Genomic DNA, 18,807 nt, shown 5'->3' with positions numbered 1-18,807 from the left:
ATTTGGTTTTCCTCCCAAATCTAAGTCTTCCAAATTGCAGTTCCTAGGACTGCAAAAAAAAATTTGCCGCCTCGATGCAAATTTTGTTTGACACATCTCAGACACAGGCTCATTTAATTTTATTCTGGAGTTGCAGGATACAAGGTTTAAATTTTTCTCTTTTCAAATCCCTCATGGTTTGCTCTAGACACAATCGGGAATGAGGTTCCAGATAAAAGGTTTTCGGGGCCCTCTTCTGGGTTCCAGCCCTCATCTCGAATAGGCTTCCTTGAGGGAAACTTCGGCCCTGAGGACGAAAGCGGGTGCAGGGATGCTTTGGTAGACTTCCCCAGCGAGTAGGGTGCGGCGCGAGTCAGGTTCCAGCTCTGCAAAGAATGCAGATTAAGTTGTTAGCCTAGCCTCGGGCGATTGAATCTGGGTGTGTCGCCATGGAAATGGGGGCCGGCCTGCGTGTTCGGCTGCTATTGGCTGGGGACTCCAGGCTGGGATATAAGCCAGCTGCGAGTAACCGTACACTCACAGTATACACCGCACCCGGCGAGGACAGCTCAGCGCAGGGCGGCGCAGCTCAGCAGACCGGATCCGAGCGGAGAAGGGCGGGCTCCTCGAGAGGGCGGCGGTGGCACCATGGAGAACGGGTGAGACGAGCACCAGGCCCGGGCAACCCGGGAAGGGGAATGGCTGTCACTGAGACCTGGAAGCCCGGCACCTGGGCCCCGAGAGGGCCAGGAGAGAGAGCGAATGCTCTGGAGATGTAGAGACCGCTGGCGGGGGAGCCCGTGTCGCGGCAGGGCGGCAAAGCAGTGAGGCGGCCAGCGACAGCCGGGGCGCACGCGGGAATCGGGTAGTGATGGCCCCACCGGAGCAGGAAGGGGACACGGTGTGGTACCGTGCACTCTACTTGGGAAAGGGGGCGGGTGTGTTTATGTGCGTGTGCGCCGGCACTGAGGTGCAAGTTGTAGGGGAAGCGTACTCTCTCTCCCCCAGCCACCCCGACCGGCATACCGGGAAGAGGTCAACCCACCCCTTGTGCTTTTCACTCCCTTTGCAGAGTCTAGGTAAAGCTGCGAGGCTCTTTTGGTGCCCGTATCTGGAGTTCCTCCTTCAGAGGAGAGATGTCTGAAGTTCTCTCAACACCTTTCTTCCCACCAAATTGGAGATCCAATTAAAATAAGTTGGGGACTGGGCGGCTGGCTGTGATTCTTGATCTCAGAGTATGTGACTCTTGATCTCAGAGTCGTGAGTTCAAGCCTCACGTTGGGCGTGGAGCCTACTCACAATTTAAAAGAAAAATTTATTTTTTTTATTTAGGAAAAAAATTTTAATGTTTATTTTTGAGAGAAACGTAACGTGAGCGGGGGAGGGGCAGAAAGAGGGAGACACAGACTCCCAAGCAGGCTCCAGGCTCTGAGCTGTCAGCACAGAGACCAGCACGGGCTCGAACTCATGAACCGTGAGATCATGACCTGTGCGGAAGTCCCAAGCTTAACCGACTGAGCCACCCAGGCGCCCCTAAAAGAAAAGTTTTAGGGGCACCTGGATGGCTCAGTTGGTTGGGTGTCCGACTTCGGCTGAGGTCATGATCTCACAGTTCGTAGGTTGGAGCCACACGTCGGGATCTGTGCTGACAGCTCAGAGCCTGGAGCCTGCTTTGGATTCTGTGTCTCCTCTTTCTCTGCCCCTCCCCTGCTCACGCTCTGTCTGTCTCTCTCTCTCTCTTTCAAAAATAAATAAGCATTAAAAAAATTTTTTAAAAAAAGAAAAAGAAACATTTTAAATAAGTTGGGGATGAAGTCTCCAAGGAGAGAAGGAAATCCTTATTAATTGGACTGAACAATAGACTCTGCCCTTTCCTCCTACCTCCCACCTCTGAAAATTCTTCTGTCTGCTTTGGCCCCAGAAATCCCAGTCCAAGTCACCAGAATCAGGGACCACAGTGGCTTTTGGATGCACAGAAATCCAGGGTGTTCTTGGGGAACTGATGGCCCATTGAAGAAGTCCTATAAGTCGTTGCTAGATATGCTAGGTGGCCAGGGCTTCATACTTCTTTCTTTTTTTTTTTTTTTTTTTTTTTTTTTGCACCTCTTGGGGATGCCATTTGATTAACTTTTAATCATTTCATTGCTTCTCTCTCCATCATCCTGTGGCTCCATCTCCCCTGTCCCTTACCCAGCTACTTCCCTGAGGGTAGCCTGTTGTAGAGTCATCTGGTTTCAAAGGCTCTGCTTTTGAAGAGAAGGATTTCCTTTGGAGGCTTGGTTAGCTGTGTTCAGCTCTGTCATACCTCAGTTCCACTTGTCCCCCACTTCAACATTTCATTTTTCCAGATAGGGGTTTGAGAATTGGACTGGAATTGTGAGAAAAATTCTGGGTTGGTTCTTGGGGATGTATGGGCACGGTAAGTGTATGTGGTTAAGATGTATGGGTATGGCAAGTGTATGTGGTTAGGTCTCTGAAGGGCAAAGAACCTTGGTGAAGAGAAGGGAGATGGGAGAGGGCAGGGAGGAGAACAGAGGCAGGGAGGAAGATTCAAGTGCTTTGGACTCAAACCCTGACATAATGGAGTCTTAACTGGTAAGGTTTTGGAACTTACTGATAAGTTTTTAATTAATTTTAAAACTGTACCTATAAGACAGGTGGGGTCAAGACAGGTGCTGCCAATTACTTCCTTTTTACCCGAGGAAAGAATTTGAAACACATTTATTTGCTTAAAAAGACAGAATTGAGACTAGAACCCAGGTTGAGTTCTGCCTTCCTCTTGACCAGAAATAAGTAAGCCTGGTTTTTGAATGAGAATTACCTAGGACACTATTGTGGATCCCCAGAATTATGGATCTCTAGGATTGGGCTCCAGAATTTGTATTTTCTTTCTTTCTTTAAAAAAATTTTTTTAATGTTTATTTTTGACAGAGAGAGACAGAGACAGAACATGAGCGGGGGAGGGGCAGAGAGAGAGGGAGACACAATCTGAAACAGGCTCCAGGCTCTGAGCTGTCAGCATAGAGCCCAACGGGGGCTGGAACTCACAGACCATGAGATCATGACATGAGCCGAAGTCGGACGCTCAACCGACTGAGCCACCCGGGCGCCCCTAGAATTTGTATTTTCAAGCAGATGCTGAAATAGTTCTGTTTCAGCCACTGACCACCAAAGTTGTGGACTACTCCATCTGCTTTTTTATGCTTGTCTAGTCACTGGTCTTGAATTACTGCTTGCAATTTCATTTGACAGGGATCTGTATTTTATTGGTCTGGGTATCCCAGAATAGGGATCTGGGGGAACTAACTGGCACATAGATTTCTACTCTGGAGTGTTCCCATTGCCTTTTTTTTTTTTTTTTTTGTCAACCAATAAAAGTGTCTGAGGGAGGAATTGGAGGGCAAGGGTCCAAAAGGAAATTGGGTTTATCCCTGCCCTCAGGGTAGTGTTAATCACATTTTGAGTGTCCTTACTGATAAGTAGGGTAGGAGGATTATATTGGGTTTGTCACTGCCCTAAGGAAGGTCTTAATGCCATTTTGAATATACTCTTTAGCCTTCATCCTCAAATCCAGCCCTTTTACTTCTTTGATTCGATTATTTCCCTGTACTTCTATGTAGACTTATCATCCCTTCCTCTCTAAATCTTTGTCATAAAGAGAGATAATTAAACCTGCTAGTGGTAGCAAAACTGAAGTTGGGGTTGGGGGTGGAAACATAGGCACCATTAGCTTTTGCCAGGCTATAGAATGAGGAGGGACTTTCCCATCAGACTTTCAGTGGGTCTGATTCAGAAAGTGGGTCTGATTCAGAAAGAGGAGTGGGTGGGTGGATGAGCTTAGCGTGGACCCTGCTGAGAAAGGATCCTCCCTTCTGGGGCAGCTCTTTGGCCCCTTCTGTGTCCCTTCCCACCACAGCACTCCTAGCAGCCTTTCTGCACTGAAGGTCATTAGTCTATGATGCCCTTGGGAGGGGAGCAAAACTTAACTTTCATTTTCCTTTTTCCTAGATTTACATATGAAGATTATCAGAACACTGCAAAATGGCTTCTGTGCCGCACCAACCACCGACCTCAAGTGGCAGTGATCTGTGGTTCTGGGTTAGGAAATCTGGTCAATAAATTAACTGAGGCCGAGAGCTTTGACTACAGTGAGATACCAAACTTTTCCCAAAGTACAGGTACTGGCAAAGGGGAGTGAGGGATTGAACTGAGGGATACTGATGGGATTCTGATGAGAAGGTCTGCTTTCACCAGGCCTGCACCTGATTATCCTGTATAGCATTTGACTAAAGACAACTTGTTTAAGAGAGGGAAAAAGACCACTATGAATCAGAATGACTTTAGAAGGAAACTCCCCCAGTAGAAATTTCATGATAGATTGGGCATGTGTGTGGCAATGATACCATATGATGACATATTTCCTATGCTGTAATGATCCAGAGCCCCTTAAAGCTTTACAGCACCTCACTCACACTCTCCTCCCCCATCCACACCAGGGTACCCACCACTTGCACATATCCCTCCCATTTCTTTCAGTCTGCAGGTTAAATGGACAAAGTAGTGCCTATAACTTCCTGGGACAAAGTCAGGCGACCCCTGTCCTATGTCTTCCTGCCATTCCCAATCTCCCCAGCTCTAGCTCTTGTCCCATGATAAGGCACTCACTGGTGCACAGCAACAAATGAACACTGCCATGTTCTTGCAGACAAAATACACAGATAACACATGAACACACAAGACCTGATTCACACTGACCCTTTGAAGGAGGGAAGGAAGCAGGTGTTACCTGTGCACTGTGGAGCAATGATGGATCTGAGGGTAGCATATCCAGCATCCTAATAGCTGCCAGAAAACTCTAAAGCTGTGGTTTAGAAAAGAGCCAGGTGTGGGGTACCTGGCTGGCTCAGTGGGTAAAGCATGCAACTCTTGGTCTCAGGTCATGAGTTCGAGTCCCATTTTGGGGGTAGCCTTTATTTAAAAAAAAAAGGGAAAGGCCATGCCTTAAACTTCATGAGTAAGGAAAATAACAATTCAGGGTGACACCTGAATCCTCCCAGCTAATGTGAGATGGATTTTTGAGCAAGTAAAGGTTGCCCCTAATGTGACTCACCTACTTTGTGAGATGTTTGAGAGTCACGATCTGTCCATCCCCTTTTAATACTGAAAAAGTAGACTGGTATGAAAGAAAAATGAGGTTGAGAAGGTGCTTGTTTCCTATAAGTGATAACTTGGATTAACCCTGAGGGTTTATGGGTCCACTGTGGGCAACTCCTGGAGTGGCCCTGCACTTTCCTTCACTACTCTCCACTTCCCTTCACTATTAGCCATGTTGGCTGAATCTTTTTTTTTATATATAATTTTTTTAATGTGTATTATTTTTGAGAGAGAGAGAGAGACAAAGCACAAGTGAGGGAAGGGCAGAGAGAGGGGGAGACCCAGAATCCCCAGCAAGCTCCAGGCTCTGAGCTGTCAGCACAGAGTCCTTGTGGGGCTTGAACCCACAAACTGAGATCATATCCTGAGCCGAAGTCGGTCACTTAACCGAGACCCCCAGGTGTCCCCTTCTTTTTTTTTTTTTTTTAAGTTATTTTGAGAGAGCAGGGGAGGGGTAGAGAGGGAGAGAGACTCTCAAGCAGGCTCTGATACGCTCAGCGAGGAGCCTGACTCAGGGCTGGATCCCAGGACCTGTGACATCATGACCTGAGCCAAAATCAAGAGTCAGATGCCTAACTCACTGAGCCACCCAGGCACCTCCGCCACTGCCCCCCACCCCTCCCATGTTGGCTGAATCTTCTAAATTTACTGAAATTTTCTAATGGCCTGTGAAACTGTTTTCACCTATGATTCATGAACGTTAGGTTAACAACCTTAGCCAGTTCTCTGGAAAAAAGGGGTGGGAGGGACCAAGTAAATTAAGGAGAAGGGTAGTTTATTTGGTTTACTTATTAATTCTCAGATAACTAACTTCCCATGATTTATTAATTTTATAAATTTCTACCTTCTGTCCTCTTTTCCCCAGAGAGTTAAGACTTTGCACATATATTTTTCCAAACCCGTTGGAGCAAGATTGGAAGACCAAAGCAGGGAGGTGGGGGTGGGGGTTGGGTAAAGAAATATTAAACCGAGAGGGAGGGCAAAGGGCAAAAAGTTTCCTAAGGGAAAGAGCAATGACATTGACCCCACCTGCCACTCCTTCTTCCCACTGAGAAGGGCACTGCAGTAAGTGATTAGTGGATTAATTTTTAAACTTTATTAGCCTATTTTTTATACTCAGGTTTTCCTAACTCTGCCACCTCTGCTCTATTTCTGGAATTTTTTTTTTTTAAATAAGCTCTTTTGTCTCTGACTCTCCCTGAACTCTTCCTCTTGATTTTGGTCCCTCTCTCTTGGACCACCCATTCCCTAGAGGATAGGTTGGCTGCCTCCATTAGAGGAGAAATGCTAGATAAGGGAAATGGTAATAATGGTTATTATGTCTGTGTGGGGAGTTATTTTTGCATTCCCACACCCCTGCAGGGCCCATTTGGGCTATGTATTACCACAGGACTGTTTTGTGGGTCATAATGGAGAAGCCTTGTAGGGGTCCAAACTCAGCCCCTCCCCCTGTTGTTCAGTAATCTCTTCAGGACCCTCATATACTATGAACTCCCTTTCAAGAGTGAGGAGGCACATGGTTTAGTTAGGGTAATAAATATGGAGACATATTTGGAGAATTTAAAAATTTTGGAAAAGTCTATAAGGACTGCATTTGCTACATTTATTATTACCCACTTTTTCTTTTTTCTTTTTTTTTTTTTTTTGCTCACTTTTATTCTCTTACAATATGGCTTTCTCATTCTTTTGAAATTTCTTAAAAAGAAAAAAAACCTTTCCTTAAGGCACCTGGGTGGTTCAGTTGAGCCAACTTGATATTGGCTCAGGTCATGATCCCAGGATTGTGGGATCGACCCCCGTGTCAGGCTCCATGCTTAGCATGGAGAATCTTTAGTTTAAGCTTAAGAGAATTTTAGCTTAAGATTTCTCTCTCTCCCTCTGTTCCCCTCCCCCACTCACACACTCTCTCTCTGTAAAAACAATTAAGGGGTGCCTGGGTGGCTCAGTTGGTTAAGCATGTGACTTCAGCTTAGGTCATGATCTCACGGTTTGTGAGTTCGAGCCCCACATTGGGCTTGGCACTGACAGCTCCGAGCCTGGAGCCTGCTTCAGAGTCTGTGTCTCCTCTCTCTACCCTTCCCCTGCTATGCTCTCTCTCTTTCTCTCAAAAATAAATAAACATTAAAACAATAATAAAATAACAAAAAATCTTTCTTTTGATATGTGGTTCACATTGAGCATCCTTATCCATTAGCTCTAATCTCAGGATGTACTTATATACTCATTTGTAAGCTTATGATTTGTTCCTGTCTCCACCAGACTTCAGCTTTCTGAAAGTGGAGTTAGTAATGTCATCCTTTGCTTAATTATACCCTCTCATGTTGAGCACCATGAGTTGGCTTGTACTAGGTGCTCAGTGGATATGTGTTGTATGAAAACATCATCCTGTTCTTCTTTCTTTCTATTTTGTACACAGTGCCAGGTCATGTCGGTCGACTGGTGTTTGGGTTCCTGAATGGCAGAGCCTGTGTGATGATGCAGGGCAGGTTCCACATGTATGAAGGCTACCCACTCTCAAAGGTAATTCAGGGGCATAAGCCTGGTCTGGAAGAAGGGGGAGAGAGTTCTCAGTCTCATTTTATGACCTATCTACCTGGGCTAGGTTGACTTTGGTCCCCTCCTTTCTCTTTCGTGGTGTGTATCATGCATGTCTGTGGGTAGATTGGTGAAATTTTAAAGAACTCTTTCTGATCTTTTATGTTTTGTTTGTAAGGTGACATTCCCAGTGAGGGTTTTCTACCTTCTGGGTGTGGACACCCTAGTGGTCACCAATGCAGCTGGAGGACTCAACCCCAAATTTGAGGTTGGAGATATCATGCTGATCCGCGACCACATCAACCTACCTGGTTTCTGTGGTTTGAACCCTCTCAGAGGGCCCAATGAGGATAGGTATGTATCTTGCAAATTTTTTTTTTAATAGCTGGGTACAGTTTAAGGACTTGTCTGGGGGTCAGAACTCATTATGTTCCAGTAATCTGAGATTCCAACCTGTGCCCTAGGTTCGGAGTTCGTTTCCCTGCCATGTCTGATGCCTATGACCGGGATATGAGACAGAAGGCTCACAGTGTCTGGAAACAAATGGGGGAGCAGAGAGAGCTTCAGGAAGGCACCTATGTGATGTTGGCAGGCCCCTCCTTTGAGACTGTGGCCGAGTGTCGGCTGCTGCAGAAGCTGGGGGCAGATGCTGTTGGTGAGAAGGGGAACCGACTGGAGGCTTGAACAGGGAGGGATCTGGTAAAATAGGGATGGAAAGGTGTAAGATTGTAGACCTAGACCGTAAAGTGAGAGATCTGACTTAAGGGAAGATTGAGTTAAACTGACTTTAAAGGTGTTGGGGTTTGGTGTGTTATAGCATTAAACCTCCCTACCCAGCACCTAGGGCTTTAACAGCTATAATGCTAACGACCCATCCATGATTTGATGTTTCTGAAGATTGTTCTAAAAAATATAGCCGCTTTCTGTACCTCTGGCTGGAAGATGGAACTGCATCATTAGAACTGACTTCAAAATGACCACAAACAGAAATAAAGCATTGCAGTGGTAATACTTATAAGAAATGTGTAAGGTCCTCTGAGGCCCCACTCTTTTAAGCAATACAGAATAACCTAAGCTAGACAAGAAATCAGCTGTTTCTTTGGATGTTTTTTTGAGATGTGGAATTGTCAATGAGGTAATGAATGGGGATGAGGGCAGAGGGTAAAGAAAAGAGTCACTTGAGGGTCCTGACAGTTGTTTTCCCTCTCTCTCCTCATCAGGCATGAGCACAGTACCAGAAGTTATAGTTGCAAGGCACTGTGGACTTCGAGTCTTTGGCTTCTCCCTCATCACTAACAAAGTCATCCAGGATTATGAAACCAAGGAGAAGGCCAATCATGAGGAAGTATTAGAGTCCGGGAAAAAAGCTGCACAGAAATTGGAACAGTTCGTCTCTATTCTTATGGCTAGTATTCCACTGCCTGGCAAAGGCAATTAACCAGCCCTGGAGTGGTCTGGCCTCTCCCTAATAGGATCCAAGTAGCTACTACCTGCTTTGGCCCCTTGCTGGGGTCATGTGCCTCTGCCCTTAAGTAGTAGGAGAAAGGAGAGGAAGATCCACCATTTCTCCCACCAGACTCTTCTGTGCTGGCTCCTCTTTTGCTCAGTTGTCTCAATAGTTTCCACCCCTGTTCTTCCTCAAGAGCTGGGGCCCAAGCCCTATCACACAGCCATGTATATGCCCTAGGTGTGATTTGGGCTGTTGAACTTGGCACAGGTACCTACTACTATCTTTCTGAGATAAGATGATTTCACATTCCTGAAGACTCAGTCTGCCTCGCACAAGTCCAATACCTCTTGGACTCGAATACTATTCATATTTTGAGAATAAAAAAGATGAAATAATTTAATGTTTAGTGCATTTTGGGATAAGGCTTGGAGCACAGGCCAAGTTTGGCATGAAAGACTGAGATCACATGTCCAGTGTGATCTGCTTCTGAGACGAGCTACTAAAAACTGAGATGAGGTGGTGTGTAAATGCAGGAAAGGATGAAGGAAAGCCAAAGATGAGAGATAAAGATGTCAGAAGATGAATAAGGAAGAGCTAACACCTGGCACAAGACGGCAGCTTTCCTCAGACCAGTCTTGCCTCTGACCTTAGCCTTCTGATTGTGCTGCTCCCTGTCTATGCCCTCATGAATATCTGAACCGTCTCACTGGTCTCACTGTTCCACAGTGGCTACTTCTTAAGCCTTAACTGTTTCCTGTTGTTTTCTTTCTCCTTCCTACCCTAACTTCTGCCATAATTAAGGACAACCCAACATTCCTTCTCTGCATTCTGACAATGCTGTAGCAAATACTGAATACTAGAATACTACATCTTTCTCTGCCAGCAGCCACTCCATGCAGATTAGAGTCCTGCCAGCCCCAGGCAAACCTGTGAAGTTGACTCATACTTCACTTCTTAGAGCACTTCCTTTCCTTCCCTCCTCGTTTCCTTTCTGGGTTCTAGTCTTTTGACTTTTGCTCAGTCAGAACCCCCCTGTCACACAGCATCTAGGTGTTGCCCTTTGTTGGTTCACTGCACTATTTTTCACTTACCAGTTTGCATTCAGCTGACTGGATGGCATGTTTCAAAACCACACTACCCTCCCAGGCCTCTTTACCTTTTGATAAAAGATCTAGCTGGATGAGCCTCTAATAGTAATGGCATTTCAATAGAAATTTACAATAGAAAGCTTTTAAAACCTCTTTTAAATCCTTTGGTAACTAACCAACTTACCTGAGCCTAACACAAAAAGCATTCTGGAGTGGCCCTGTCACCACCCCCACCAGCTCTAAAACCCTACCTGGACCTTGAGACAATCTGCTAGCATCTGCCATTTGTCCATAAGCAAGCTGGTTTAGAGGAAAGTACTGTGTCCTTCAGATATATATGCAACTTGTTCATCTAATGAGATGGTTTATAAACATTTCTTTTAATCAAGTTATTGAATTACCTCTATAACACTCAGCTAAGAATGTTAAATTGAGAATATAACAAAGGTTCTCTTTAACTGCCCTTTAATCTTAAGAGATATATTTGTGAAACCATTAACTGTTACTATAAGACAGTATAGGATATTCTACACATTACATACAATGGGAGCCCAAAGGATAGACCAGTTGTATACACTGGACCTTGAGAATTGGGTTGGGTAAGGGAAGTTTCATAGAAAACTTTTGAGTTCAGTCCTAAAGGACGGAAGGCAGGAAAAGGATTTCACACCAGGTGAGTGAAAGCACAGAGCTATAAAATGTAGTCATGTTCCGTGGGTCATTATCACAACAGGTGTGATTAGAACAGAGGACATGCAGGGCTCTAATGAGATATGGGCAAATACTTGGAAGTTACAAGAGAGTGCATGTGGTGCTCAGCTTTCTCACCCTGATCTGGCTCTTGGTGAGATGGCTCAGGAATGAGAATGGTGCCATCTGAAAAACATGTCCCAGAGAGACTCAGGTGGAATATTTAAGCACATCTTTGGTGTTTAGACTTAGTATATGGGTTTGCCCATTTACCCTGTAAAGGGCATCATAAATTTTGTGATAGAATACTAGATTCAAGAAGAATATTCATTTGTTGTCCTCATGCAAGAGTCTAATTTTTTAGTTCTAAGTATGAAGAATAAGGCTTACTGACTTTACAGAAGTGTTTATTATTATACTCATGTTAGGACATTGAATATCTCCTGTAGTAACAAAATTGTACATTCTTTATAGGAAAACTAAGATATGACAAGGAAAGTAGCTACAGGCAAGTACTATTTAATTATAGGTAATGAGTATCCTAAATGCACTGGAATACTAGGTTCAAGGCCATATGGGCTGGAGAAAGAAAACACAAACACATTGCCTTTGATTTCTCTTTTAAAGTTTATTTTGAGAGAGAGAGAGAGCACAAACGGGGGGCAGGGGGGGAGGGCAGAGAGAAGGGGGAAATCCCAAGCAGGCTTCTTACCCTCAGCACAGAGCCAGGTCAGGTGTGGGACTTAAACTCATGAACTTGAGATTATGACCTGAGCCGAGATCAAGAGTAGGACGCTTAATTGACTGAGCCACCCAGGCACCCCTTTAATTTCTTTTTTGAAGGCTTATTTAATGAGATAATTTACATACAATAAAATTCACACATTTAAAGTGTGCAGCTCAATGGCTTTTAGTATTTTCACACATAAGTGCAATCATCCCCACAGTCCATTTTGGAACATTTTCATCAACTCAAAAGAAAACCTTGTACCTTTTAGTTATTCTGCTCCCAACCCTCCTGAAAACCACTAATCTACTCTCTGCTCTGTAAGATAGAACTATTTTGGGCCTTCATATGAAGGGAATTGTAAATAGGATCATATGGACTTTAACTGGCTTCTTTCTCTTAGTATAATGTTTTCAAGGTTCATCCAAGTTGTAGCATGTATCAGTACTTCATTTATTTTCATAATTGAGTACTATTCCACTGTATGGATACACTACATTTTGCTTATCAAGCGTCTTCAAAGTGCCAACCAACTCAACCAAAATGAATGTACCAGTTTAGATGAGCAAGAAAATAAAAGCAAAAGTCAAGGGAGATGGGTCTGGGAGGAGGACCCAGAAAAGGGTAGTTCTTGAAAACAACTGGTGATGACACTATTGCTCTCTAGAGGGGCCTACAAAATGGACATTTTCCTGCATCTCAGGATAGGTGGCAAAAAACACACACACTTCAAGTTAGGGCTTTCTACCCTGGCCCTGTCATGGTCATCTTTATCAATACCAATAATGATTATTAATCATATACATTGCATACAACATTGTCTTAAAGCCATAAAATAAACTGCTAATAAGACAAAGAGCTTCCAATCTAAGGGGGAGACAGGATATATGCATTAAAAGCTGAATTAGTTGTGCCCTCTATGCCTACTTTTAGTCTTTTCCTATGTTATATTGTCACCATTTGGGAAATTTTTGAAAAAGGAATAATGTGTGAGAAGTAGCACATGCTAAGTGCCAATGATAAAATATGCTATGGGTATTCAAAGGGAACCAACCTGGGATGGGGAGTAGGAAGGACCGGTGAGACTGAGTTAGACCTTACAGAAAACATTGGTGAAGAGGACATGGCAGAAGTTACTGCATGCAGGCAAATTCGAGAATGTTTGATCATTGAACAGAACAAAATGGTGAAATTAAAGACATTGTGAATAGGAGCACTGGGAAATAAGGTGGACAAGGCTAGATTGTTCGGGGGTCTCTTTTCAGGCTGAGGAGTAAGAACCTTCTCTAGGCAATATGACAAGCCATTTAAGGCTTTTTAAGTAGGAATTGATGGGTGAAAATCATGTTACTATTTTGATGGATTGAAGCCTAACGAGAAGCAGAAAGAGTTGTTCTGATGGTAGAAGTACTTTCACCCCAAACTAGCCGTATAGAATAACAGAACCGGTGTTTAGAATTTTTTAATCAGGTTGGAGACTTTTGCAGTATTTAAAAGAATATGCTGTTATAAAGCAAAACGTAAAGGCAAAAGCGCAAGCAATTTGGAAATGAAAAATACATACACTTAAGTCAAATTAGTAGTTTTCTCCTTTTTCAGATTAAAATTTTGAACACATACTTAAAAACTTACTCAACATAAAATGTGTAAAGTTTTAACTCCATCCTGTCCTTCATCTGCCTTTCCTTCCCCACCCCACTGGTAACGACTTAATAGTTTCTCACACATTCTTCCAGTATCTATAAAAATATTAACAAATACAAATACACGTTATTTTTTTCTCTTCCTCTTATTGTCCACAGAAGTTAATACATTATATGTGTTCTGCATCATGCTATTTTCTTTAATGTCTTAGAGATGTTTTTGCATCATAATTAGTGTGTTTTTTTATTGACTTAGGTCAGTGCTCTCAAGGACACATGTCTATCACCTCAACATTTTTAGAAGCAAAGGAAGAATATGGCTTTAATGTTTTTTGTTTTTAGCCAATTCCCAGTCCATTTGTTGGTTGCCTTTAGGAATAGAGACAAAGAGGGGTACCTGGGTGGCTCAGTAGTTGGTTGAGTGTCCAATTCTTAATTTCAACTCGGGTCATGATCTCTGGGTTTGTGAGACAGAGCCCCACACTGGACTCTGAGCTGAGTGTGGAGCCTGCTTAAGAGCCTCTCTCTTCCCCCGCCTCTTTCTACCCCTCCTCCCCACTCTCTTTCTCTGTCTCTCTCTTTCTTCCCCTCCCCCATAAATAAGTAAGTAAGTAAGTAAGTAAATAAATAAATAAATAAATAAAAGTGTATGGTAGGGATAGACATTAGGACTTTAAAAAAATAAAGGACTAGAGACAGAGATAATACCATTGCTGGACATTAGGACTTTGAAAAAATAAAGGAATAGAGACAAAGAGATAATACCACTGCTGTCCCTTTAAAAGAAGAAGGTGGGAGAGACCACAATTGTTCTTCCTCTGCTGTGCCCTCTGGTCTAAATCTGATTTGGCTTAGATTTGCATTCATTTTTCCTTTGTAAACATGCATCTGCTTTTCATAACTACTTTGTGTTTCTAAAGGACATCTTTTGAACAAACACTGGCTCTCTGCCTGGTTTTTCTGTTATTGTAAACTTGAACTTTAATGAAAATGGAAAATTTCCAGTCCTTAATCTTTTTGTCAGAATTTAGGTTTGGAAGAAATCAGATCTGATATTGTTTGGAGTGAATCCTTAGTCTCTGGTTTTCAGGTCAAAACCCCCTACTCTTCTATTTGTTTTTCATTTTCACTTCCGTTCTGAGTTTTTTCATCTTAGGAAATTTATGATCTCTCTTGCCAATCTCTCTTTTTTTCTTGTTTTCTTTCTTTTCTCTCTGTTATTCGTGTTTTTTTTTTTTTAATGTTTATTTTTGAGAGAGAGAGAGCGTGAGCAGGGTGGGAGGGGTAGAGAGAGAGGGACACACAATCTGTAGCAGGCTCCAGGCTCAGAGCTCTGGGCTGACAGCCCAGAGGCCCTTGTGGGGCTCTAACTCACAAACCCTGAGGTCATGACCTGAGCCAAAGTCGGACACTTAAGCAACTGAGACACTCAGGCACCCCTCATATTTTTTAAAATGCCATTTCGCTTGTTGCTATTTGATTTTTGGCCTTAGTCTTCCTTTTTCCTATTTTATTTGGAACTATTTCTACCTGAGCTCCTGCTATAAAAGATTAGTAGGAATATAGTACTACACTATGTGTAGCCTGATCTGCTCTAGTTCTATCAATGCAAACCATCAAAGGTTGCCTGGGGTCAATTCCAGCTCTCAATATCTCACTGCTCCCCTCCCCCCAATCATAATATACAGTTACCATCATTGTTAGTATCCCACTCAGTCCATCAAACAAAGTATGAAAACAATTTGATTGCTGTCAGGGGATGATGTCAATACTTGGCACAGTGTTGTTGTTAATATACTTGTTTTGGAGTGGAAAGGTTCTCACTCTGGACCCATGGATAGGATGTAAGGGAGCCTGTGAAACTCCTGAAATGCAAAATTATGTGACTTTCTGAATTTGGGGCCCAGGAGAGGGTCATTTCCTTGGATGCTTACTCTGCCAACTCTTCCTCCTCCTTCATAAATGGATAGGAACCACTAGTGCTTAAAAAAAATAGGATAGAGTTATGGTACAAGTAATTTTGGATATTTTCTGCTACTCTGTCATTCTTTTTGACTGTCTGTCTTCTAGAATATTTCCTACCTACTGATACTTCATTTCAAGATAGCTCTATGGCTGGTCTAAAGACTTGTTAGCAGGATTCCCAAGATCTAGGAAACTGATCCCTGTTATGGTTCCAAAATACTCAATTCAGGAATGTTCTCAGACCAGGATCTACTAGCTTGGAGAGTCCAAGAGAGATGCCTTAAAGAACCAAACTGCATTCTGCAGTAGTATTATGTATCATATGACTCTTAGCCACATGAAGTGCCTCCAGCCAAGGAGGGGCTTTGGGCATATTCACACTCACTTATGAGTACAACTAGGCTGGACTGAGAGATACTGCTATATTTTCCATAGAGTCTAATGTGGCCTTCATTTACTTAGAGTTTCAGTGATAATACACCCTTCTGGTAAAGGTATTGGAGTCAAGATGTTTGTAGTCCTGTCTGAGTTGGAAAATATGTTCATCTCTCTGAGTTATTTTGCAACCTTTAGATAAATAATCCTGCTCAGTTTTTATTCGGAGTATGTCTGTGTCAGGTCTTGTCATCAGTCTGCACCTAGTATTGACATTTAGCAACATAATGGCCACTCAGATAACCATAGCTTTTACCTGACCACCCTGTATTGCTTTTGTCCATTTTTCCCCCTCCATTTATTTTGAAATTTGTCTTTTTGATAATCAGATGTATTATGCCATACACAGAAATACTGGTATGTGTGTGTGTGTGTGCATGTGCATGTATGCACATGTATGCAAAAACCAAAATTATTAACTTATAAACTGTTGCCTGCCCATTGAAGCCTTGAAGAAGCTTGAAGCTTTTCAGTGTCTCAGACAGGCATTCATCAAGTGTATTTTTCTGGGCTTCTTGGCAAGAAAAAGAGGAACACATGAGGAGGGTATGTTTATTCACTAACTTAATAAATGTCCCAGGGATTAGAGAACAGAGAAGAACAAGAAAATACTCCTGCCTTCATGGAGTTTACCTTAAATTGGGGGAGTCAATTTGCAAATAAATACAAATGTAAAAAAATCTAAGGTAATGGTAAATGTTAAGAAAAAATAATCAAAGTGAAGGAATGGATAGTAATAGAGGAAGGAAAGGCAAGTTAAAACTACAATCAGATGCCATTTCAAGTCACCAGATGTCTATAATAGATAAGGCAGACATCGAAAATGTTGGCAAGGATACAGAGAAACAAGAACCCTCATGCATCGCTCATGGGAATGTAAAATAGTATTGCCACTTTAATATTTGGCAGTTTCTCAAAAAGTTAAGCATAATCCTACCATACGACCCAGCGACTTCACTTCTAGGTATCTACCAAAGAGAAATAAAAACATATCCATATAGAGGCGCCCTGGCTGGCTCAGTCAGTAGAGCATGCGACTCATAATCTTGGGATTGTGAGTTTGAGCTCTATGTTGAGTGTAGAGATTACTTAAAAATAAAATCTTTAAAATAATAAAAAAACATCAACACATAAAGACTTACACACAAATGTTCACAGCAACATTACTCATAATAACCAGAAAACAAAAAACTGATGAACAAAATATATGGAATATGTTCAGCAATAAAAGGAAACAAACTACTGACACATGTTATGTCATGGATGAATCTCAAAACATGCTGGCTAAAATAATTCAGATACAAAAAAAAAAGAACCTTTACTCTTATTCTACTTATATGAAATGTCCAAAAAAGACAGACTTATAGAGTCTGAAAGTAGATTAGTAGTTTCTTGGGGCTCAGGGTGGAAATGAAAATTAAATGGGCATAAAGGATCTTATTCAGGGGTGAAAATGTTCCCAAACTAATTTATGGTGATGGTTGCATCACTGAGTAAAGTTACGAAAAGTCATTGAATTACACACTTGAAAAGGGTGAATTTTATGATATGTAAAATATGCCTCAGTAAGGTTATTTAAAAAAAAAAAGTAATAAAGGGGAGAACAATTTCAAGTGGATTAGTGCAGGGAAGTCCTCCCTGAAGAGCTGTCATGTGACCAGAGGCCTGAATAAATGAGGGGATGAGCAATGCAATGATTAGGGAAGAGTGTAGACGCAGAAGGTACAGTTAGCATCAAGGTTCTAGGAGGACTTAGCAATTTAGGAGCAGCAAGAAGGCCATGGCATTAGAGTGGAGTGAACAATGGGATTGTGGGAGATAAGGCTGAAGATGTAGGCAGGTGCTCCTGCTGCAATGATTGTATACCCATGTGTGTCCATTTCTGCTTGACCTGCTTTAGGATGGGAGCTGAGGAGCTGGGGTGCTAGGTCAGGAAGACTAGGGAGCTGTGACTGATCCCAGACAAAAGTGGAAGCAATTGGCTGCTTCATCCGGCAGGGAAGGGCAACCTTTTGTGTCAGCAATTGAGAAATCTTCAGCAGCACACCAGGAGAAATTCATCAGGGACTGACTCAGAGGCATAGGTGGGGAAAGTGTTATACAGGAAATTTGGGGAAGGACTGATTTATGGATGGAACCTTTGCACAGAGGTGTAGTCAGTGGTGACAGAAGCCATTTGTTCCAGGAGAGAAATTTAGATGGAGTATGTTTTGTGTGGGCAGTAGCTTATGAGGGAAGTGTTTGTGGGGAGGAAGGTTATGGAGCTAGTGATACGCATGGGAGCACAGGCAAGAAATATGGTATGTAGGGAGCTTGCTTGGCTGGCTCTGGGTTTGGGGCAACAGAGCAGGGGGTTTGGTGAGAGAGGCCACTGGGGCAGAAGGAAGAGTCCTTGCTTTGGCCTTTAAAAATAGATATGCAGCTTTAAAATAAATTTATTTTATTGTTTTAATCTTTATTTTATTATTAAAAATAAATTTTAAATAAGAATAAATAGAATAAAAGTCTTACATGATTACAAAAACAATACATATTAATGTAGACTAGTTGGACGATACAAAAAAACCACAACAAGAAAAAGGGCAAAAAAGAATGCCTCAGTCAAGATAGGCACTATTACGGGTTTGGTGTACAGACAACGGATTTGACATATTTTTTGGAAATTTTAACGTCCACTTTGTCCCCAACCTTTTACTTTGAAAATCTTGAAGACTGTAGAGAAGTCAAAAGAATAATGTGATAAACACTAGCGTGCCTTCCACCATCAATTTTTAGTATTGTACCACATACACACTTCTTTTTTTTCCTGAGCCATTTGAAAGTAAGATGTTGCAGATATCACATCAGTTCACTTCTTTTCCCCCCCGAAGTTTATTTTTGAAAGAGAGAGAGAGCTTGTGCAAGTCAGGGAGGGGAAGAGAGAGAGGGAGACAGAGGATCTGAAGAGGGCTCTGTGCTGACAGCAGCAAGCCCAGCGCGGAACTTGAATTCACAAACTGTGAGATCATGACCTGAGCCAAAGTTGAACGCTTAACTGACTGAGCCACCCAGGCGCCCTCCATCAGTTCATTTTTAAATACCTTGGCATGAATTTCTTTCTTTCTTTCTTTCTTTCTTTCTTTCTTTCTTTCTTTCTTTCTT

The 18,807-nt window shown here is 42.6% G+C and overlaps 2 protein-coding genes and 1 non-coding gene across 3 annotated transcripts in view; 2 read left to right on the top strand and 1 right to left on the bottom strand.

Annotated features, from left to right (window-relative positions):
- Positions 1–65: 65 nt before the first annotated feature.
- RNASE9 (ribonuclease A family member 9 (inactive)) overlaps positions 66–18,807 on the bottom strand; it is a 93,093-nt gene continuing 74,351 nt past the window's right edge. Inside the window, exon 7 of the transcript XR_007453766.1 lies at positions 66–365. The gene's annotated coding sequence lies outside the window, so the exon portion shown is untranslated. The remainder of the gene's footprint in view (positions 366–18,807) is intronic.
- PNP (purine nucleoside phosphorylase) lies at positions 520–11,353 on the top strand. Its single transcript, XM_049613188.1, has 6 exons — positions 520–638; positions 3,988–4,157; positions 7,550–7,653; positions 7,847–8,022; positions 8,133–8,323; positions 8,889–11,353. Exons 1-6 carry the CDS (start codon positions 628–630, stop codon positions 9,104–9,106), a joined length of 870 nt encoding a protein of 289 aa, XP_049469145.1. The 5' UTR covers positions 520–627; the 3' UTR covers positions 9,107–11,353.
- LOC125910660 (U12 minor spliceosomal RNA) lies at positions 4,976–5,126 on the top strand. The gene has a single exon (XR_007454141.1). It is a non-coding gene; the product is annotated as a U12 minor spliceosomal RNA (small nuclear RNA).

The sequence above is a fragment of the Panthera uncia genome (genome assembly GCF_023721935.1).
Source record: "Panthera uncia isolate 11264 chromosome B3 unlocalized genomic scaffold, Puncia_PCG_1.0 HiC_scaffold_1, whole genome shotgun sequence".
NCBI lineage: Eukaryota > Metazoa > Chordata > Mammalia > Carnivora > Felidae > Panthera > Panthera uncia.
This window is presented reverse-complemented; position numbering and strand designations above follow the sequence as displayed.